This window comes from Eptatretus burgeri, chromosome 12 (genome assembly GCF_056783735.1).
Source record: "Eptatretus burgeri isolate ZD-2024b chromosome 12, Ebu_testis_v1, whole genome shotgun sequence".
Taxonomy (NCBI): Eukaryota; Metazoa; Chordata; class Myxini; order Myxiniformes; family Myxinidae; genus Eptatretus; species Eptatretus burgeri.
The window spans coordinates 50,243,138-50,267,865 of NC_140972.1; the positions used below are offsets into that span (position 1 = coordinate 50,243,138).

The window sequence follows — 24,728 nt, forward strand, 5'->3', positions numbered from 1 at the left end:
ACAGCTGACACTGCAGGTGAAAAGGCTGAATGGCTAAACTCCATGTTCACTTCTAAATCCTGTGTTCCAAACCCATCTGTTTCTGTACTCACCTTTCCCAGTCACACACAGCTGTTCCTGGGCTCTGTGCTCTTTTCTCCTGACAAAGTGGAGAGCTTGCTGTCAAACCTCGACACAGATTCTGCAACCGATTCAGACGGGATCAGCCCACGTGTCCTAGAACTCCTGCCCTGCTGCTCTTGCTCACCCTCTCTCTGTTCTATTCACCCACTCATTTGCTCAAGGATATTTGCCATCTGCTTGGAAATCAGCAAACATTACCGCTCTACATAAAAAGGTGCAAAAACAGATCCCTGCAACTCCAGACCAATCAGCCTTCTCCCAATTATCAGCAAGGTTATGGAATCCATCATTGCTTCAGACAATAAAACCATCCTCTTCTCCAATGGCTTGATTTCCAATCATCAATTTGGATTCAGACCAGGTCACTCTACCTTGGATATGCTGCTTCTGCTCTCCCAACAATGGATGGAGGTTCTCAGTGCCAGACATAAAATCAGTCATATCCCTGGACATATCGCGTGCTTTTGATACAGTCTGGCACCCTGCCATGCTCACCAAACTCTCTTCCTATGGTATCCAAGGCCATCTCCACTCATGGCTAACAGACTTCCTCTCCTGTCGCAGTCAACGTGTGGCCCCAAATGGAGTTCTTTCATCCCCTCTTCCTGTCCAAGCTGGAGTTCCTCAAGGCAGCGTTCTGAGCCCTGTTCTTTTTCTGGTTTTTATCAATGATCTCTCTCACTCTCTGGAAAATCCTCTTTGTCTCAATGTAGATGACTCCACCCTCTGCCGTACCATCCGTCATCCCTCAGACCGGCAAGCAGCAGCGTCATCCCTCAGACTGGCAAGCAGCAGCCTCATCCCTCTCCGCAGATCTGGATAAAATCACAAACTGGTCCAACACGGTCTTTCAATCCGGACAAATCTCACACTCTCACTATGTCTCTCCGAAAGGACCGTCTGGAACCCCCCCCCCCCCCAATCTACTTTCTCAACAATTCTCTTGAAGAATTCCTTTCACTCAAGCTTCTGGGTCTCACTATCTGCCGTGACCTTTCCTGGGAAAGCCACATATTGAAGCTGGCCTCCAAAGCCAGTTGCCGACTGGGTATCATCCGTTGTGCAAAGTCCTGAGCTCCTGACACACCTGAGCTCCTGACCACATACATAGCTTTTGTCCACAGCCTGATGGAGTACTGCTCTCCCCTTTGGGCTGGTGCTCCCACCTCCCGCCTATCTCGGCTTCACGCTGTGGAAACCAAGGCATTTTGGATCATTGATATCTACCACGATGAGGCTGAGTCTTTGGGTCTCTCACTCTATCACCACAGGCAGGTCGGTGGTCTTTCTGTCTTCTACAGTCTTGTCTCTGGCCTCGCCCCCACTGCTCTGTCTGTGATATGTCCCCCCCCCCCCATATTTCCGCCGGGCACTCAAGGTCTGCCAACAACCCCCTTCTGGCAAAACTACCAAAATCACGAATCACTGCTCACCTTCACTCTTTCATAACTCTTTTTTTCCCACCTTTGGAAAAACTCCCACACTATCTTCAATCCCACTCTTCCCTCCAGGTATTCAAAACAGCAGTTCACCACCATCACTTATCTTCCCCCATACAAAACTACGATCTTTTTTTTACCCCTGCTAATCCACCCCAAACCCACATCCTTCAAATTACCTGCTTTTCTTCCTGAAAGTCCCTGTCGTGTCCATCTAGTTTACCCTGTGTACCCCGCCCCATCCCTCTCCCTTCCTCAGAGCTCCTCATGTCTGTCCCCCACTGTTTTGTCCTTCCATCTTCTGCCTCTGTTATCTCCTGCTCCCCTTGTTGTAAGTTCTGTGTGTTAGCTCTTTTACGAGCCTTGACATTGGAAACAAAGAAATAAAAATCTCCACCTTTTTGTCAATGGATGTGATATTGGTGGATTTCTCGGCAGATGAGAGGTGGCCAAGAGAGCAGACAAAGGAGAAGCCAGAGCAGCGGCGAAGGATTTGAGAATGCCGACACTGATGCCATCTGCGTCTGTTGCCGATGAAGAGTTGAGCCTGGATAAAACTTTCTCAACATTATCAGGTGTTAAATCTACAGAATCAATTCCTCAGTGTGTGAGTGGGTAAAACGGGGAAAGATAATTAAGAGGTAAATGCTCAGTATAACCAGTACTACTCCATGTGATGTGTGTGAGAGTTAAGGTTGGGACATAATATAATTGAGAGATTCTGCCTTATCTTGAGTGTCGTCTGAGGTGAGGTCGTTTGAAGAGATTGTGGTGATACTACTACTGCTTTAACAATTAGTCTCACCTTGTCGGGTTGACTGGGGAACTTATTGTTATTATTATTATCACCATCATTTGTAGTTTTTGTTGTGAGGAATGTTACATATGAATGATCATACGTTAATGTGAAACAATATTGTTGATTACTAATTTATATTTACATTTCTTTGATCTCCACTGCGGACCACATTCCTTGTACAGCATCAGTTTCACATACTATCGGTTTTATAACACATATGTAAATCAAGAAGATTGTCAAAAGAAAACTCATCACTTTTACTGACATTACCCACCAATAATGATGTGTGCCATCTGAAGGCCTCCAAAGGACATCCAGGAAACCTGTACAAATATTTAAAGAATACCATAAGCACAACAAATGAGTGAAATAAGCATCTTAATAATTCACGAGATTAGCATTGGCAGATAGGTTAATTTTGCCACCAATTTTTTTTTCATAAACATTATATCACAAACGACTATTCCAACTGCACAATCTAATGATGTGGGCAAAGTTATTATTCTGTAAAACCTGAATTTCAATAATAACTAGAAGGGCACTCGGTAGAGCGCATACCTCTGCCATGCAATGCCTGAACCACGAGAACATATCAGACCCAATCAATTTTTGAAATATCATGCTATATATTGTTTTTGGCCCTACCTCTCAATATTGAAGAATCACTTCAAAAATTAAATAATTCTCGTATCCAGATCCAGATTCAGATCTTCACAAAAATCGAATCAATTCTTCCTGGTCACTCATCCAACCTGTCCGCCAAGTTTCATCGAAATCTGTCCACAACTTTTTGAGATATCATGCTATAGATCGGTTTCGCCCTATCTCTCAATGATGGAGAATCAGTGAAAAAATTATCAGATCCGGATCTGCACCAAAATTGAGTCAATTCTTCCTTCTCACACCCCCAATGTGTCCACCAAGTTTCATCCGAATCCATCTACAACTTTTTGAGATAACGTGCTATATATATTGTTTTTGGCCTGATCTCTCAACAGTGAAGAATCACTTTAAAAATTCTCGTCGCTGGATCTGGAATCGGATCTTCGACAAAATCTAATCAGTTCTTTCTCGTCAAACACCCAACCCACTCTCAAAATTTAATCTGAATCTGTCCACAACTTTTTGAGATATCCTGCACACAAACAGACAGACAGACAAACAGAGAGAGGGGTGAAAACATAACCTCCTTCCACCTTCTGTGGCAAAGGTAATGATGGTGTTGGCATTAAAACAAGCCAACTAGTGCAAAATTGACTCTTTGCTGGAGGGATGATGCAGTTTATTTGCGAATTGATATGAATAATACTGAAGTTATATCTTGGCTTTTACAAGGAAATACTTACCTGGTCTGGTTCAAGCAGAATGGAGTCAAAATAGGGGTCGTCACAAGTATACTGAATATATGCCATTATCAAATAAAGCAATTCTCTATCTGCACGTACAGATGTAAGACCCTGAGGACCCAAAAGACCCCAGGGAATCAAAACATCCAAAAACCCCCCCCCCCCCCCCCGAGTACCCAAAAGACCCCAAGGACTTAAAAGGCCCAGAGGGCGCAAAAGACTCCGAAGAACCAAAAGACCAAATGGAACGATCTGGGGCCCATGGAAATTCTGCATAATGTAAAGTGTGATGTCAGGTCCCCAACCCTACACACACACACACACACACACACACACACACACACACACACACACACACACACACACACACACACACACACACACACACACACACACACACATACACACACACACACACACACACACACACACACACACACACACAAAACACCCCTCCCAACTCTGTCCTCTCTCTGCATTCCCCAACACCACATCCAAACTCTGTGCTCCCCTCCCCATTTGTTCAAATTCTCAAACCCCTCCCAACCCAAAGTCCTCAAATCCCCCTCCCCCCAATCCCCCAACCCAACTCTGTCATCCTCTCCCACTTTATTCTTCAAGTCCTCAACTGCCCCAAACCTCAAGTACTCAACCACCATCCCAACCCAAAGTCCTCTATCCCCTTCCCTTCCCAATGTCTCAATCTCCCTCTTCCAACTACATGCACCCCCACCCCAACTCTCTGTCCTCCCCGTCCCCATTTCTTCCCGTTCTAAACAATGTCATACAGGGAACTTTGGCGCATGAGAAGGCCATTCGGCCCATCATGCCTGCATTGTTTCTGTTCCCCTTTGTTAAGAACAATGTTAAAAGTAAATAAAGATGGAGCGTTAAAATCACAGTTGCTTCCCACTTTCTTCCCTTATCTTTACGATAATTCGCGGGCCGGTGTTTGTGCGTTTGTCGCTCTACTCCTACAGTTCTGGGCCAACTACATCCAGACTGGCTACGTATAATCAGCATGACCACGATTAATGTATTGACCCTATGCACTAAGCGAGTGACGTCACAGCGGAAGGTAAGGGTCCGCCATATTGAGTGGCAAAAAATCATGGCTTCCACACACGTGTCACGCAAACTTCTGGCCTATTTCCATGGATTAGATGATATATCTACGAAGAGGTACTGCGAAAAACTGAAGCTGTGTGGTCTTAGTGAAGATCCTTATATTATTTCAAAGGATAAATGGACAACAGAAAGGAAATTTTGGCCTCAAATCGTTTTCCCCGACATCAATGTTTACCTTGTTGAAACGCCGAGTCCTCACACTCAAGCCAGCCTGAAAGCCTTCACGAGTATGGACGCTTACTCATGTTATGTCGCCGGGTTTGTGAGTGACATAATCTCGACGAAAGGTGACAAGAACTGTATTATCGTGAGGTAAAGGTAAGTAAGCCTGTTTTCTTTCATTTCACTATTATTGTATTGTCGTTGTTGCTTGTTTTGTTCAGCAACCAGCGTCACTTTTTTAACCTGACTGCTGCCACAAGTTAATTTCAAGTGAAGCTCTTGTCTAAATGCTGAGTTTGTATAAAATCTTCGTTCGTCAGTTTGTTTACAGATACATGATATTTTTCCATGACAAACATCCGGTGTAATGCCACGCTGCTGTGGATATTTCCAAGTGATAGTTTTTTATGTATTATACATATCGATGTGACTTTCTGTGGTGAAACAACTCAGAACTGTGCGCGTTCGACGGCTGTGAGAAAGGCGATCGAGCCGATCTCATTCTGTCAATAAAACAAGGGATATAATGCATTTTAATGATACAAATCAGACAATATTTTGTAACCACCAGCTATTTAATACCAACTACTCAAATAACGTATCAGAAATTAGTTACATACCGGAGACAAAACGAAGGCCACACAACCAGTCATGTTCGCCAGGCCGCCATTTTTCTCTTCTCAGAACCGATATCCAAAGATTTCGTCGGTCTACTTCGGCGGGAAAGCGGTAAAACTGCCCTCCAGAGCCTTTGGTATATCGCCGAGTACATCCCGGGGCACAACAACTCTTACCCATTTGCAGAAGAAAAAAAAATCGCTTGCTTGGAAATAACGGTGGAGTTGAAGTGGAGACGATCGGTTGTTATGGACACGGTAATACTTTCTTGCCACTCAATATGGCGGAGCTGCCACAGTCACGTGACCGGTGACGTCATCTGAATAAGCCCTAATGGGATGTTTTTATCTTTGCCGATGGTCTTTGGGGGAGGGGTGATACAAATTCTCTAAGTAAATGTGTATCGTGTAGCGCCACCTCCAGGTTTTCACCGGTATTACAAGTTCCCACCATTTACAGTACAGTATTCTTGTCCCCACGTTTTCCAGTGCTGTGAGACATTTTTAGATCCTCGTGGAGGATCTCTAAGTCTGACTCACGTTGTTGTTCTTCATCTTCTTCTTGTGGACTTTTTTGTTTCACAGCCTACAGTTTTCATCAAAACTTCCTGCAACTTGGCGTATATATGTAAAAATACCCTGCACTGCGCAGACAGTAACGATCTCCAATTTTGAAAATTCCTCCAAGAAAAAAAGTTATGACGTCAAAATATCTCCGCTAATGGAAATCGCCTAAAAAATTATCTCCGAAACAAGGCAAGCTTTTTGAATTCTGGTTGCGGGAATCGAACAGGGCATCAGCAGAGATGAATTACCGCACATACGATACATCACTATGACGTCATATCAATTTTTATGACGTCGTTCCTATTTTTTGACATTTTTTGTTTCACAACCCAGAGTTTTCATCGGATCTTCGTGAAACTTGCCATGTATATGCAGAAAGCCCACGCGCAGGCAGTAACCATCTCCGATTTTGGAAATTTTTCCTAGAAAAAAGTTGACGTCATAATATCGCCGCTAATGGAAATTGCCTATACCATTATCTCCGAAACTAGGCAAGCTGTTTGAATTTTGTTTGCGGGAATCAAGCAGGGCATTAGCACAGATAATTTATCGCAAACCTGATACATCACAATGACGTCATATTCGTTTTTATGACGTCATCGTTAAGAGGACGAGGATCTTAGCTCATTTGAGCTTGTTAATTTAAGCAGTAGGTATGTTGTTTTTTTCTTATTGCGTAAACGTAACCCGGGGTATTTTTTTTTTTTGCCTCTACAGAGCTGTCAGTTGCCTATACACTACCCAAATAAAGGTGTGCATCGGAAGAACATGTTGCATGCTTAGAACAAGATCGCCCGTAGGGCAGATACTCTGCTCGTGTTCCATAATTCTACTAGAATGGCACTTGGTAGAGCGCATACCTCTACCAGGCTAAACAGTTAATGTTTTGTGTCCCACCGATAGGCCAGATCTGGATCCAGACCTGAACCAAAATCGAATTGGCTTGTTCTTGTAACGTAACCAACTCATCCACCGAGTTTTGGCATGTCATTCACAACTTTTTGAAATATCATGCTATATATCGTTTTGCCCCCATCTTTCAATGGTGAAGAATCACTTAAAAAATTTGAAAATTCTCATGTCCGGATCCGGATTCGGATCTTCACCAAAATTGAATCAATTCTTCCTTGTCAAACGCTCAGCCTGTCGACCCTAGTTCATCCGAATCCATCCTCAAGTTTTGAGATATCCTGCTCACAGAGCAAACAAACAGACAGACAGACAGACAGACGGATGAAAACCTTTGGTGTCAGAGGTAATTATTTTCAAGGAAATGTAGACAAAGGAGGCCATTTGGCCCTCATGCCTGTGTGCCATATCCACACCCGATTAAATTGTTAATCCATCAGTTTTATTGTCTTTTGACGCACAATCCCCATGCTCAACATTAACTTACTCAAACTTCACATCCACATTCCTTTTATAACCAACTTGCATATCCCATTTCATTTCTAAGCGTGGACTTTATCCAAGTTACAGGCACACGATGGCATGCCATTTTTGAGAGATACCGTAGGATATTTTGGGCCATACTCAAAATACACTATGCTTTTAGGGTGGGATCAGGCAAAGCATCACCAAGCATCACAGAGGGGAGGGAGGGTGTTTAATAAACTGCCAAAAAGAGACACATTGTGTGCACAGCCCTTTAAAATAAACAACCAAATGGAAACGGGACAACTGACTTTGTGCTTCCCAATTCAAGGAAGGCATGACTTGAGAAGCGGCGAACCATAGAGACCCCAAGTGTGATCTTCAACCCATTTGTAAATTAAACGGACGGAGAAGTGTCCGTCTGTGTGTGTCACACTTCATTCTAAAGGGTTCCTGCTGTTGTAGAATAATAACAACTAGCCAAACCCGCACTCCGCGCAAAGTTTCTAAAGTGGTGGTTCGTTAGGACGTCAATATATCCAGTGTTCACAATGTGATTTATAGAATTTCTTTACATACACTGATTCTTGTGACATTTTGTGCGTCAAATTCACCTTCTGAGGTTGTCAGCATGTGCAGAAGAGGGTTTTACATTGCAGACGCTGTTTTCTAGGAGTGGCATTACGCCTCTCAGAGGTGACGGTCTGTCGACGACAGACGTGATGACGTCAGAGAAGACGCACTCACGCCTCTCAGCGGTGACGTCACACATCGCCATGCAAATTAATGTAAAAATTAGAAAAATCGCCAAAAATTCCCAAACCTGTCCATCTGGCACGATCTCACATAGCCCATGCTGAACATGAGACCACAGAGCACCCGCATGCCGAAAGTGGAGACAATCCATCCGGCAGTTTCGGAGGAGATACGTCCACAAAATATGGCTTAGCGTATTAATATAATAATTGTAATGTTGGAAAGCAAGTGATCAATTTACACGGCCAAATATTTGTGTCTGTTTAATCATAATCGTGCCTCTTTCAAAAGAATGTCTTTCCGGGAGTGAAGAAAAAGCAGAACCTCAAGCTTAATGTAGCGGTTCCAACGGTAACATTTATTATTGTATGACAGCAGGAACCCTTTAGAAGGGCACAGAAGGAGCACACAAAATTACATATGGTAATGCTTCTCATAGCAACAGAAAAAAAAAAAAAAAAATATATATATATATATATATATATATATATATATATATATATATATATATATATATATATATATATATATATATATATATATATATATAAAAATACAAGGAACACACAAACAACAACAACCACGACAGTAGCAACAACTAAGTGCTATAAAAAATATCCATTTCTTGCATCTCACTTCATTTTACATCCTCCTTGAGATTCACAGATCGACATGCAAGAAGTTTGTGATGTACAACATTCTGTCTTTTCATTGAAGTCATCAGCAAAACGACTGGTAGGCACACTGAGTTTATTATAAAGATCTGTGCAGAATTTCAAAGGCCTTAAAAACAATGGCTGGTGCACGAGGAACGTACCACACAGCTTCTGTTGACCTCCGATGAAATGCCACTTTTCAGGACATCAGGAAATTCTCCTTTATATATTGCCATCAGATGTGTTCTACATGTAAAAACAAATGGTTTGAGTTTGTGCTTTAAAAAAACAAAAGAGGTGTTTAATTAACATTTGCAATTTGAGAATTAAGTCAAGTGGTGCACAAACACAGCTTACCTCTGTGACTCGAACGTCCTCAGTATCATGTGGAAGGAAGTTATGCAGGCCGCTGTTATACTCACGATGTAACACACTACCGGTGGAGCACAGCCAAGGCATAGAGTTAGACACAAAAACCGAACCAACTACAAGTAAGAGTCTGTCCATTTTTAATCTCAGGTTGGTGGAGGAGCTTATGCATATGTGGACATATAGGCTGTAGAGAAGGGGCAATGGGAGACATCATTGTATCCTTTTCCAGTAATCATAAAGACATTCAGTATATAATGGAGAAAGTGACCACTATATGAGATATGAAGTTGGGATGTCACATCTCACCATTGTTAGCAAACTGCTCACAGGACATGCCAAACATCATAACTATTTATTTGAGCTATGGTAATGTAAGGAAAGAATAGCTCGGCTACCTTCTGTTGTCCACAAAAAGTGCTTGAATATTTTCACAACCTCATTGTTGTCAGGCGATAGCACGAGGCCAAAGCTAGCCAAGACGTAGGCAATGTCAGTGTCAACTCCTGATCGCACTTTCTGGAGCAAAGGTACCAGCAGTACTGTGGAAAGCAGCGCCACCTGGGCAAGAGTGAAAGTCAAAACTCGTTTGTAGCGTTTTGTATTTTATGATGTTCAATAAAGCATCAGGAAATGAGAAACTTTGCCTGAAATGTGTGTCTCGTCAGGGTTATAACAATTATTTCAAACTGTGTAATGTAATATGAGTGTTCGGGTTGGGATGTGGTCACTTATGTGAATTTCCTCCATGTATATAAAAATAGAATGTTTTTTTTATGGAATGCAATGAGGAATCCCAGCCAAAGTTAAGTGTGCGTGCATGTAGTGTATTATGTCTGTGTGCATATCCCAAGGCCCATAGTCCATGCAGAATGCAGCATGGTACTCTTGATAAGTCATCAACGTTTTCGTGGCTGGGAACCAACCTTGGACTTGTTGTTAATGTCACAGGGTGCTGCAAGTTTAGTGTGCGTGTGTGTGTGTGTGTGTGTGTGTGTGTGTGTGTGTGTGTGTGTGTGTGTGTGTGTGTGTGTGTGTGTGTGTGTGTGTTACGATGTTTGGTTAATATTAGGAGAATCACATTGAGTGGTTCACATTCAGTGTGTAAAGCATTGTTCTGTAACTTCACCCGTGTGTGCTTAATTCCCCTGGTTGCTGTGAGTGCAGTTTTGAGTCAAATGTCAAGTCAGGCCAGTTGCTTTGTGAAACCCACATGCTCTATAAGCTGCCAAACCCAGTTGGCATTCCAGGAGGAAATTATTGAGAAGTTCAATTTGATAAGATGCAATTGGATATTTATGTCATTGGAGGAAGGTTACATGAAACAGTTCCAATTTACTCATCTTGATCTTTGACCCAACACCAGCATTTATTGTTTTGTAAAAAAAACATTTATATATACCTCGTATATACATCCATATATGTATGTATGTATGTATGTATATATATATATATATATATATATATATATATATATATATATATATATATATATATATCTTTGTTTGCTGCAATATATGAATAGGATCTGTTATTTTTAACGAGTTTTACAGAATATTTTTTTGGGGGGAAAGAAAAAACACTGAAAATGCATGGTAAGTTTATTAATTGTTTAAAATCACATCAAAAAGTGATTTTCTTTTGGTTGGTTCAGCTTGTTTCGTTGACATTCTTAATGATACACAACGAAGGATTAATTTAACCAAGACGCTTGGATTTTGCTAATAAACTGGGAACAACCAAGCGAGTTTTTTTTTCAGTGAGGACTTTTGCCTTTTCATGCTGTTTAGAAGTCAATTTTTAGGACAGGTTGTAATCCATTCCACAGCATTCCACAAATTCTTGTTGGGATTGAGATCAAGAGATTGGGCCAATGAGGGAAGTAGAGGTATTAAGGCTTGAAAGAGAAAGGTCATTGAGGCTGACATGCCAGTGCCAAATTTCCTTTCTCAACGTTCCTACATGGTTCAGTAAAAGTCTCATTATCCCTCATCTCCCCCAACCCAAATTGAATCCAAAACTAAATAGTTATATATTGCAAAACCAATATGTGATGTTGCTATGAGAATTGAGTAAAAATATGTCCAACAAAAAGCAGGCTGGAATTTCAAAAGGGGGCTTCCAAATAAAAAATAAAAATAAAGCTCCTGTTAATTTCAGTGTAATGTGCAGTTCGTTAAAGGGCATTATTAGGCTCTCCTTACTTGTGTTAATAGAAGCAAAAAAACCAAAACCTAAAATCAGGTCGACAGGCAGGAACACAGAATCGGCAGCAAAATAATTAGAGAGATCTCCCAGGGCAGTACAGTGGACCACCTGCCCAAAAGGGGCTTCAGTGGTCGCAGGGATTTCCGAAAGCTTATCAACACAAGTCCTGAGCAGCACTGCTTCCACCATGAAGCTTACAGCAAGAGGAAAAAAAGTAACGATAAATCTGTTGGATGCCATGAGTGCATGCAAGGTGATAATAGCACAAAAACACTTACTCGTAAGCATAGATTGACAAAATAAGGCAACAATAAGAGTAGAAATGAGAAGCAGGAAAACAAGAAAAGGCAGGAAAAGAAAGATAAATGAAGAAAGAACGGCCAGAAAATTTAAATGTATTACATACCTTTCACATAATGCATGGTTTAAACACTCACATTGGAGGATTACCCCAAACACATCCATCAATGCAGATATATAATCAGTGGAGTGCTGAGATCAACACCTGTACAATGGCCCCCAGTATTGTTTAATATCCCACCAAGTGACAAACGTCGAAAAGCCAGAATGGTGCGACAGTATGACTGAAAAAAATTGGAATCCTTCATTGAGACTCATATAAGAGGCTAACACAAAGAATATACAACAAAGGGAGCAGGATACAAGAGGGGGTGCGAGAGGTCAGGTCAAGAATGGGAGCATGCACCAGAGCAGCGTGTCGCTGCGTCCACTTTCCGCCGGTACTCCAGGGGCCTCCAGCTGGCCATCCCCCAGGCAGATGCCTGGCCCATCCCCATTTCCTTGAGATGGAGATTATCCTGCTGCAACCATGAGGCACATGGTCAGCCCATTGGCCATCTCGACTCATGAGACTCCATCGCTGAGAGAATCTGGTGAGCAGGATCAGCGTCAGGAAAACGAGCCGCATGTCTATGCAGCCGCAGGTGACACTCACGGACTATGCAGGTAACAAATCTCATCTGAGTCTCTCTCAGCAACCGCTCATTGGACACAGTCTGACCAGCGATAGCCAAGGATTATCTGAAGAGACCTGGTACCAAAGGAATTAAGTCTCCATCTCAGATCCTTGGTCAGAGTCCAAGTCTCACATCCATAGAGCAAGAGTGGAAGCAACAAGGACCTGAAGACTCGGACTTTCGTCCTCCCGCACAGGTACCAGCAGCACCACACCCCATGATACAGTGAATCCATGAGTCCCCAGGCCCGACCCAGACGTCTGTTGACCTCTGGCCCACAGCCAGCAGAGACATGAATATCACTGCCAAGGTAAGTGAATCTCTCCACGACCTCAACATCCTCACCACAAACAGGCACAGACAGGGCAGCAGCATCCAAGATGTCATTGGAAGCCTGGATCTTAGTTTTGACCCAGGAAACCCATAATCCCAGGGGCTCCGATTCCTCATTCAAAACCTGAAGGGCCCCCAAAAGGACATCCAGAGTCTCCACAAAGATGACTGCATCATCTGCGAAATCAAAGTCAGAGATCTTGACATTCCCAAACAATGCACGGCAGCTTGATCTCTCCGACATCCTCCCCAGAATCCAGTCCATACAAGTGCTGAAAAGTGTGGGGGCCAATACACACCCCTGACGAACTCCAGCAAAAACTGGAAATAAGTCAGAGATGGTACCACCAGATCGTACAGCACTTTCAATACCAGAGTATTGTTCAGACATCAGAGTGATCCGTTTTTGTGGCACCCCACGAAGACCAAGAATCCTCCAGAGGGCATCCCGATTCACCGAATCGAACGCTTTACTGAGATCAACATATGCTGCAAGCAGCCACTGCCGAAACTCTAATCTGTATTCGGTGAGAACCCGAAGAGGAAGGATACGGTCAATCATTGACCTCTTTGGTGTAAAGCCTGACTGCTCTGGACACTGGTGCTCAAGCAGATGGTAGTGAACCCGATCAAGAATTATCCAAGCAAAGACCTTGCCCGGCACTGAGAGGAGCGTCACCCCTTGGCATTGTTGCAGTCTAGGCGATTACACTTCCCTTTCCAGAGAGGGACAACAAGGCCCCTCTTCCAGTCAGTTGGGATGATGCCTGTGTTCCAGACAGAGCACAGAACTGCATGTAATGACATGAGTGCAGCATTTCCACCAGCCTTGAGAAGTTCAACATCCCTGGAGCTTTACCCCATTTCAACCAGTTTACTGCAGCTTGTGTTTCCACAAACGAAGGTGGACCACATTTGATTGGATGGTCAGCAACAAGGATTGTGACACCCCTGAGGTCCAACTCGGCAGCTGGTGGATCAGCCTGGTACAACCGCTGAAAGTAACCGGCCAAGCGGGCCTTCACTTCGGTCTCCTCTGTCAAGAGCCGACCACCCTCTGCTCTAACTGCAGTACACGAGGGATGGTCTTGGATGAACGTAATGCATGAATTCCCCTGTAAGCAGGACGAGAATCACTTGACCACAGGTGATTCTCTACCTCCTCACAGATTCCTTGCACATGGGCCTCCTTGTCCACCCTGAGCACATGTACAGTTTTACGCCTCGGCTCCCTGAACAGCTCAGCTCTGCCATTCAGCCTGGCCTTGTGACTCTGGTCAATGGTATCCAGTGTCCCTTGAGAGATAAAATTCTTCTTCACCCCACGGTGAGTTCCAAGACATCCACCGGCAACATCAAGGATGGTGGTCTTGACGGCACTCACAACTCTTCAGGATCTCCCAAAGCACCCAGACCCCGCAAATCTCCAATTAGCCTGTTCGCAAACTCCTCAGCTACCCGTTCATCCTTGAGGTTGCCAACATCCCACCTAGGCTGGGATGGTACCATTCTCCTGGATTTAAGGTGCAACCTAAGAGTTGCTGCAACAAGCCGGTGGTCAGTATTGAGGAACTGAGCAATCCGGTAGACCATGCAGTTCCAGATCATCCTCCAGTGGACATGGTCAATCTCCTTTGCCACACTGCCCGCTTTGGAATACCAAGTCCAGCGATGAGCTTGTCAGCGCTGAAACCATGAACCAGTCACCCTAAGTCCATGACTTCTTGCAAAGTCAAGGAACTTTGTGCTATTCAGGTTCACAGTTCCAGACCCATGGGGACCAACACACATGTCTCAGAAGCATCACTATCAGTTCCAGTCGATGCATTGAAATCCCTCAAGACTAGAAGTGGATCTCGCCTGGGGCACTGATCAACCACAGACTCAAGCGTGGTATAGATTGCATCCTTCACAGTGAGATCACTCGCCTCAATTGGAGCACATCCAGAGAGCAGGGAAATGACACCCAAGCAGTGACAAATCCTTAGTCTCATAATACCCTCGTTGACCGGTGTTACCTCAATTATCATTGGAGTCAGCTTATTGGACACAGCGACAGCAACTTCTTGGGAATGGTAACCATCAGAGCAACCAGACCAATAATATGTGTAACCACCCTCCATGATCTCGCCGCAATCCAGTCTCAGAACCTCAGAGAGAGCTGCAATACCGATGTCCAAATGCTTGAGCTTAGATGATAACAGAGACAGGTGATCATCCTCTCTTAGGGATAGGACATTCCAGGCACCCACCCTAAGGGATCGCCTCAGGTTAACCCAAGGAGACCACCGTCTGGTGGACGACACCTCAGCACCACTCCGACACACTCTCCTGCCATCTGACCCAGAAATGTTACCCCATGATTTCCCTCCTATCATCAAACATTGGGGGTCCCGAAGGCTTTGCCCCAATCCCATTATCCAGTGAGCTGCCCTGCAAAGGGAAGCTGCACAGGAGGTACTCCCACGGAGTGGGGTTTTAGATTTTTTCTGCTTCTGGAATGTTTTGCGGAATGAAGGGTTTTATGGTGGCTGGATTGTAAATCCTGCAACCAACCTGCTAACAAGAAGTAACCCAACTGCAGGAGGATATTCTCAGACACAGTTTGGCACGAAACATGGATGGCTGTTCGCTCACAAGGAGATCCTCCACCCTTTGACTGTGTATGTGAGAGAGGGAAGCAAAACACAGCAGGGACTTTCAGGAAGGAAAACAGGGAATTAGAAAGAGGTGGGTTTGGGGTTGTTTAACAGGGGTAGAAAATATCGTGGTTTTGGATGGGGGAAGATGAGAGATGTCGGTGAACAGCTGTTTTGAAGACTTGGAATGTAGAGTGGGATTGAGGAGAGTGAGGGAGTTTGTTTCAATGGCAGGAAAAAGAGAGGAATGATAGAGTGAGCAGTGATTCTTGATTTTGGTAGTTTTACCAGAAGGGGGTTGCTGGCCGACCTTGAGTGCCCTGGTCAAATATGGGGGGGGGGGGGATATATCACCGATCGAGCAAGGGGGCAAGACCAGAGAGGAGACAGTAGAAGACAGAAAGATCACCAACCTGCCTCTCGTGAGAGAGTTAGACACCCAAAGACCCGGCCACATTACGGGAGATACCAATGATCCTAAATGCCTTGGTTTCCACAGCGTGAAGCCAAGAAATATGAGAGGCGGGAGCACCAGCCCAGAGGAGAGAGCAGTACTCCATAAAGCTGCAGATGAAATGTCAGTTTGGTGAAGAGCTCAAGTGTGCCAAAGAAGGACTTTGCATGATGGAGGATGCTCAGTCGGTGACGGGATTTGGAGGCCAACTTGGAAATGTGGCTTTCCCAGGACTTTCCTGAATCCTGGAGGCAATTTTACACATCAGAAGAAAAACAGAAGAAAATTGAAGCCAAACGTGAACTTCCCATTCAGGAGGACCTGCAGGACTTTCCAAAATGCACTCCTTGTATCTCGCAAGCCATTCTCAGTTTCTACCAAGACATTGAGTGATGCAAGTCTTGGCAAAAATATCAGAGATGTCGTCTGTGGACAGACACCAACATCACCAACAAAATACTCACAGACACCAACATTCGTGATCCCACAGAGGAGCCTCCAGTGTTCGACCTTCTTGGAAAACAATGGACCACACAATGGACCATACTGGATTCATGTGCTCCATGTGAGGACATCACACCCCCTCCTAAACTGAAAATACAAGGACAGCCCAGCATGCAACTGTGGACACCTAGACCAAACAATCCATCACATCATGAATGACTGTGAACTTTGATAATTTCATGAAGGACTAAAGGCAATCCACAAGACTAAATACAACGATGTCATTTTGCTGTCAAATTTGTATTTTGACCTGTCAACTGCTATTTGGAGAGACAGAGAGAGAGACAGAGAGACAGAGAGACAGAGAGACAGAGAGACAGAGAGACAGAGAGACAGAGAGACAGAGAGAGAGAGAGAGAGAGAGAGAGAGAGAGAGAGAGAGAGAGAGAGAGAGAGAGAGAGAGAGAGAGAATGAATCTCTGAAATAATTCATTTAATCTTGAGTGCCTGGTTTAATGACAATTTGGATTGTAAGTAATGGGGCACCGTCCGTCATCGACGTTTTGACCCTTTCATGTCAGACCTTTTCCATGCAGAGGGTCCACAGTAAGATATCTCCAAAAAAATTTTTTTTTTTTTTAAAACACCAAAGTTCCATAGTTCAAAGCAGTATTTCAAAGCTTCAGCCATGGAATTTCAAAGCTTCAGCAGTATTTCAAAGCTTCAGCCAAAAAAATTTCTGTCTTCATTCCATCATCAGCAAGAGAAAATAATCTTTAAACCTGAGGCTTGCAGCTAGCTCGATCTGAATAAATAGAGATGTATCTCAAGACAGCAACTCCAAAGGGAAAGTAGGCAGAAACACAAAGTTGTTTGTTACTCGACTCACCTGATAGACTGTGATGACTGATACCACCATGGATATTATCGAAGTTGATGGATAGCTGAATCCTGAAGGCAATTTTACACATAATGAGAAGAAAATTAACATTATTGTTTTTTTACCTATAATGTTAGGAGCCATTTACATAGAATCATACAAACTGGGGGATTTTTAACCACCCCCTTCTTATTCACCCCCTTTCACCATATATTAACACATTTACATTCCTCTTCCCCCCTCCCATGAGATATATTTCCTCCTAACTTTCTTTCCTTTGTTTCCACTTTCTCCTAAACTCATCTCCCTTCTCCTTTACTATCATAGAAACAATATTTCATGAACTCTCAATAGTTCAATACCTTCTTTTAATTAATGAAATATTATTGACTTGCTCATGCAGGGAATTGAAACAGAGTAAGGAAGCAAGAGCAATAGAACCCAAATGTGTACTACTTTATTAACTACTCACCTTTAATGTCAGAATAAGAGAGATACGCCCACACAGATGAACACACGGACGACGTTTCCTCGCTGTGGGAAAGGCAGCGACAGGTTTAAGAGACTGAGCAATGAGAGTCACAATCGCCGGAATTCTTGCACAATTTTGCAGAAGATGCAACACACTACCTCATTTTGGAGATCTTACGCTTGAACAGTTGCTGTACATACTCCAATTGATGGCTTTGCAAGCAGCACATTTTCTACGGATCGAAAAACACACACCAGTTGTTATAACGAGGTACAGTTTGCGCAGCCAATACCTGCTTTCATGGACATGAAACACAAAGAGTGGAAAGAAATGAACCAACTTACACTGAGCATGAAGAACAAAGCATCGTATGTATAATGAGAGCCTCCTATATCAAAGTTGACTGAAAAAAATGTCAAAATGTCCTTACCTGATTGTTGCCGAATTCTGATTCGTTGGCGAAGTCATTGTAAATGAGTAGCGGGTACTTGATACTTAGATAAAGCAGACACAGTATTTGTGGAAATGCAGCAAGGAGGGAGTAGTGGGCATAAAACTGTTGAAAAAAATAGGGTTGGGAATATTTGTGTGACCATAATATCTTGATAAAATCCAATAACAAATTTTAAAGAATCCCCATAATAACGCAACTTTGCTGTGAAAACAATATGTAATGATTTTTGTAATTGATTCAAGTAACTTGATTGCCTTTACTGACCATTGACGTACGTGGACATTGCATTTTCTGTGAGACGAGACTACCCAGGTAGACCCAGGAGAAGAGGCATCCCAGGACATGGGCGTTTCGGTTCGAAATTTGTGCGCATGCCAATAATGGGAAGTAGAGCACACCGTAGTACAGGAAAGCCGCAACCATGAGCAGTTCTGCAGATAAAGTGACAAGACATCACTCAGCCATTGGCTGGATTAACTGCTATATTTTAATTGTTTTGAAGTTTTGTTACACTCTGAGTGTAACACTTACACAATCAAAATGGCTGCCAAGTCAGATAGCTGACCAATGTGTTAATTATTGCTAAAACTGCTGATGTAGCACATTGAAAGGTTTTCACAATTTCCTCATCACTGGGGTGAACAATGCAATTCATATGCCTTGGTGTAATGCGACCTAAAGACCAGCCTTGGAAAAAACAATCCTGACGATTTGCATTCATTTGTTTTAGTCGTAGCATATCAGTTCAAAACAGATTCATTTTTCTATATAATGCCTTTCAGTGAAAAACCAAAAGCCACTGAACATGGTTAAAAGAGAAGGAAGTTAAAAAGAAAAAGATTTGAAAAATTACAAATTTAAAACAAGAAAAAGAGCACTCAGAGATTGCAAACCCTCAACAGGACTTGTTTTTTGTGGTGTTTGCGTAGTTTTGTGTTTTTGTCTTTTGTGTGGCGTTTGTGTACTGGTGTGTTACATAATTAATAATAGACATAACGAGAACTGTCACTTTATAATGGCTGGCAGTGGTGACCGGGTACCAAGACGTACCGCTTTGATCAGACACTTGACCCTGACACATGACATTTATTATTATTCAATTGAATTTGGAATGGTATGAAAATAAATTCAATTCAAACCAAATGGAAGACCAAATCGGTACGGTCCTGCATTGCAGTCATCAGAAGGAACCCGAACAAGCAAAAAGCAAAGATTAAGTCATCAGTAGAAACCTGGATAGGACTCGGATTTCAGTTGCTGCTCTTCTACCTTCAAATTCATCCAGACACAGCCAAGTGAGCTTTATTCAAATATATATATATATATATATATATATCTGGAGAATACCACTGGGTGCTCACCTGGTAGAATAATGATACCGAGGAGGAAGTCAATGTGGGACAGAATCGGCAAAATGTACCAATAAATCAATGCTATAGTAAATAACTGCTTTGTGGGCAAATTTCAAGTCAATCGGATGGAAATTGACAGTTTTAGAAAGTTGGCTCATGTTGACCTTTTGGCCTGCAAAGACCTCAAAAATAATAAATGGTTGAATTCAGTGACCTGATATTATATGCGAATACTCTTCAAATTTCAAGTTAATCGGAGTAAAATTGAGGATTTTAGAAATTTGGCCAGAGTTGACTTCAAAAATAATACTTGGTTGAATTCAGTGACGTGAAATGCAAATGTTCCTCAAATTTCAAGTCAACTGGATGAAAATTGAGGATTTTAGAAATATGGCCTACCTTGACATTTTGGCCTATGTTGACCTTGTGGCCAACGTTGACCTCAAAAATAATACTTGGGTGAATTCAGTGATGTGATATGCAAATGCTCTTCAAATTTTAAGTCAATCGGATGAAAATTGAGGATTTTAGAAATTTGGCCCTTTGTCTTTTTTGTATACATTGTCGAGGCTCATATGAGAGCTAACACACAACAGACAGCTTGGGGGGCAGGAGGGGGGAGGAGGGAAGGACAGAACAGTGGGGCACATGGATATTAGGATATCTGTGGAAGGGAGAGAGAAGGGGTGGGGAACACAGAGTATACAAGATGGACACCACAGGGACTTTCAGGAAAGAATGCAGGGAAGTTGAAGGATGTGGGTTTGGGGTGGATTAACGGGGGTAGAAAAGATCGAGGTTTTTGATGGCGGAAGATAAGAGGTGGTGATGAACAGCTGTTTTGAAGGCCTGGAGGGAAGAGTGGGATTGAAGAAAGTGAGGGAGTTTATTCCAAAGGCAGGTAGAAAGAGGAATGAAAGAGTGAAGGTAAGCAGAGATTCGTGATTTTGGTAGTTTTACCAGAAGGGGGTCGCTGGCGGACCTTGAGCACCCTGCGGAAATATGGGGGGACATATCGCAGAGAGAGCGTGGGGGGGGGGCAGACCGGAGAGGAGACGGTAGAAGACAGAAAGACCATCGACCTGCCTGTGGTGAGAGTGAGAGGCCCAAAGACTTGGTCTCACAGCGGGAGATGCTAATGATCAGAAATGCCTTGGTTTCCACAGCGTGAAGCGGAGAAAGCTGAGAGGCAGGAGCACCAGCCCAGAGGGGAGAGCAGTACTCCATCAGGCTGCAGACCAAAGTTTTGTATGTGGTCAGGAGCTCAGGTGGGCCGAGGAATGACTTTGCACGACAGAGGATTCCCAGTCGGCGACTGGCTTTGGAGGCCAGGTTGGAAATGTGGCTTTCCCAGGAAAAAAATATGGCAAATAGTGAGACCCAGAAGCTTGAATGAAAGGACTTCTTCCAGAGGATTGTTAAGAAAGTAGATTGGGGGGGGGGGGGTTCTAAACGGTCCTTTCGGAGAGACAAAATGAGAGTGTGAGATTTGTCAGGATTGAAAGATATGTTCCACGTGTTGGACCAGTTTGTGATTTTACCCAGATCTGCAGAGAGCAAAGAAGCTGCTGCTTGCCGGTCTGGCCTTTCAGCCGTTGGTGACCTTTTGGCCTATGTTGACCTTGTGGCCAACGTTGACCTCAAAAATAATATTTGGTTGAAATCAGTCACCTGATATGCAAATGCTCTTCAAATTTTATGTCAATTGGATGAAAATTGAGGATTTTAGAAATCTGGCCTATTTTGACCTTTTGGCTGATGTTGACCTCAAACATAATTGATGGTTGAATTCACTGACCTGATATGCAAATTATTTTCAAATTTGAAGTCAATTGGATGAAAATTGAGGATTTTTGAAATTTTAAAAAGTTGTTGACCTTTGGCCTTTGATAATTATCTTTTGACCTTTTGACTTCAAAAACCAATATGATTCCGTTGGACCATCAACTGCACCATTTGGTGAAGTTTCGTGAAGATCAGTTAAAAATTGTGACATGTAGGCAATTATAGGTGAGCGGATAGACAAATAAACGGAAGTGATCAACATACTTGTCAAAAAAAATTGCCAAGTAAACAGACAGACACACAGACAGACCCAAATGAAATACCCTCTCCTCTGGCCGGGGTAATAAACTAGATGCAGTAGAGATTGCTCAATTTGGGGCTTACTGTATTTAAAAATAGTGCTGTAATCCCACCTTGTGGGGTCGACCACAGGAGTTCCATTGGCCCAAGTATTTGATGAGCCTGCTGGCCTGCCCCAACTGAAGGTGATTTTGGCAGGAATTTTGTAATTTGTTCAGGATGTCAGTGATAACTAACCCGACTTCATCAAAAGACCGAAGGATCTTTAATGTCCAGCTAATGCTAGCAGATGGGACATTCAGGTTAATACCCACCTGAGGAATGGTGCGCTTTGTGATTCGACTCATAGCCGGCAATCACCACCCCGATAGTATGTAATTTGGTTGGGATTCAAACCAAGGCTAGACAGCTCAAAAGTACATTTGCTGCCTCTGCATCCCTCGGTCGCAGAGTCAATATATTTTCAATGTACTTATTTCATAAAATATAACGTATTTCATATAATTATTGGACGAACGTGGATAAGAGTTCTGTTGGAGTACATAATGGTTGTGTCTGGTGCGATCTGTAAACAATATAATTTTGTGTTTTAAAAATGCATTATATATTTCAAAACTGCTGTTAACCAACCCATTATGTCCAAACTTCCATTGACAGGAAATACTTGATCTCAGCGATTCCTCAATTGATGACATACACAGCATGATAGTGAGAGATGAAAGCATGACATGTATACAGCACCTTTGTGCTGCTTTTGAGATGTGATGAAAGGTAGCGGTTGATCTTCTAAGGTCACCCTGAAGAATGCACAAACGAGGAGTCCAAAGGCGGCAGCAAACACCCTGCGGTCTGGAAGACCTTCTGGATACCACACTGGACTGCAGAGACAAATATAAATGATGGATTTAGTATGGCAAATCTTTTCTCATTGGCCAAATTTTCAAACTCTGAAATGGCAGAAAATTTTGCATATGTTAAAATAGGCTTCGTAGTTGGTGAAGGACCTCCTCTCTTCCAATGCAAAATTTGTGGTGAAATCAACACAGTGAAAGCAGGTTAAACAAGTAAAAATGACATACAATGTCATTGCCCCCACTGTTTAAGTAAATTTGCTGTAAGGAGTTAAAGGGCGAGCCCGCATTTATGTACAACTAAAATGGCCGCCAGTCAACCAGTCGGCCATCTTTGATCAGATCGCAAAATAAAGTGAGGCTCACGTGCACGTCATCATGTACTGTGCTTGTGCCAAGTTTGAACAAAATCGGACCATGCATCTTTGAGAAATGGTTGGTGACGCATTTAAGTAACAAAATGGCCACCAGTCGGCCATCTTGGATCTGATCTCGGAAGAAGAAAAAAACGACGTGCATATGCAAGCCATGATTCCTTATCTGTGTGCCAAGTTTGAAAAAGATTGGTAAATGCATGTCTGAAGAATGGTTGAGGACGTGTTCGACGCCAGGATTTTTTTTTACAACTAAAATGGCCGCCGGTTGGCCATCTTTCATCTTATCGCGAAACAAAATGATGTGCATATGCATAACCATCATGAGTCATCTTTGCGCCAAGTACGAATAAAATCGGTCCATACATGTCCGAGATACGGTTGTGGACGCATGCACACACGCACACGGAAATCGAGACCAAATAAATAAGCCTACATTTCGGACCAAGTCCAACGAGGGCTAATAAAGGATATACTTACACCAACAACCCAGGGGAGCCATGACAGGAAGTCTTCCAAAGGCTTTTTCGTTTGACAAGGAAGGAAAGCAGGAATATGACAATGAGCTGCGGCAGATTGAAAGAGCAGAGAATTAGCTTGTATTTATCAATTAAATTAAATTAACAGTCACTTTCAACGTTATATTTTAAAACTTTAGATCATACAATCACGATAATGTATTAGGTTGTAAGGCATGGTCTGGGTGGAGTTGACGAATATAACCTTAATTGTGTATGACGAAACATAAAGTTAATTGTGTAAAAAAGTAATTGATTGTATTTTTGTCGATTGATGGAAAACAATTTTGAAGAATATGAATCATGCAACATTATATTATTACGAATCTGGCAGCCATTTGCACACAACTGCCAGAGTCCCTGCAGTTCACTTATTTCGATAAGTATGTGTTCATAGTTAGGGTCCCGTCCCTATGTTTAATGGATGATTAAGTGTATGTGCACTGCGAGTTATTTTTAAGTTCGTTTTCCACATCAATTCACTTCACACCACGGCACCATAACCCAAGTGTTCAAGGCTACGGATGTGGGCGGAGCTCCCTCGCCTCAGGGCCGACACGGCCCCAGCCAGATGGAAGTTCCCCTCGTCCAATCGGGGGTGAGATCACCTCAGGGCCAACCCAGCCCCAGCCAGATGGAGTGTTTGCCTCGTCCAATGAGGGGAGGACACCGATCGCCCGACGCCCCCCGACCAACCTGGAGGCGAGTTACCTCAGAGTGGATCCCTCCACCCACCCGGGGGAAGGATAAGAAAGGTGGTCAAGTCAGGGGTCGGGGCTCTTTGGTCTGCAGTCGTCGTCTGGGCTCTTTGGTCTTTCGTCTGCAGTCGTCATCTGGGCTCTTTGGTCTTTGGTCTGCAGTCGTCGTCTGCGCTCTATGGTCTTTGGTCTGCAGTCATTGTCTGCGATCTTGGCCTGGTCTGAGGTCTTTTTCTAGGTCTTTTGGCGGTCTGCGGTCTTTATCGGGATCCTCATGGTGGTGGTGGTCTTGGCAGAGGTGCGGAGGTCTTGGCGGATATATATATATATATATATATATATATATATATATATATATATATATATATATATATATATATATATATATAATATCGACACACAAACGAGAATATTTATAATTAAGATTGTCAGGATAACAAATTGTTGCGAATTCGCGCCCGCCGGCATGCGAACGGCCACGTAACTCGAATCGCGGCACGTCGCCCACCGGACGGACAATTCTGTCGTGACCCTCTCGGACTAACGCCGGGAGCTAGTCACGGGTGGGCCTTTCGGCCTCACCACGATCATGCCAATCGGCCCCCACGTGGGATAGGGTTGTTCGCCAAATTCGACCTACCAAAGTACCCACG

At 43.3% G+C, this 24,728-nt stretch overlaps 1 protein-coding gene across 1 annotated transcript in view; it reads right to left on the minus strand.

The window, feature by feature from the left end:
- Positions 1-24,728, minus strand: part of STRA6 (signaling receptor and transporter of retinol STRA6) — a 64,792-nt gene that overhangs the window by 25,540 nt on the left and 14,524 nt on the right. The window contains exons 5-15 of the mRNA XM_085850491.1: positions 23,340-23,425; positions 22,376-22,512; positions 18,462-18,628; positions 18,174-18,299; positions 17,902-17,975; positions 17,744-17,805; positions 17,281-17,342; positions 9,735-9,897; positions 9,325-9,400; positions 9,129-9,213; positions 2,636-2,684 (exon numbers count right to left, since the gene is read on the minus strand). Of these exons, the coding sequence (XP_085706617.1) occupies positions 2,636-2,684; positions 9,129-9,213; positions 9,325-9,400; positions 9,735-9,897; positions 17,281-17,342; positions 17,744-17,805; positions 17,902-17,975; positions 18,174-18,299; positions 18,462-18,628; positions 22,376-22,512; positions 23,340-23,425 (1,087 nt within the window). The remainder of the gene's footprint in view (positions 1-2,635; positions 2,685-9,128; positions 9,214-9,324; positions 9,401-9,734; positions 9,898-17,280; positions 17,343-17,743; positions 17,806-17,901; positions 17,976-18,173; positions 18,300-18,461; positions 18,629-22,375; positions 22,513-23,339; positions 23,426-24,728) is intronic.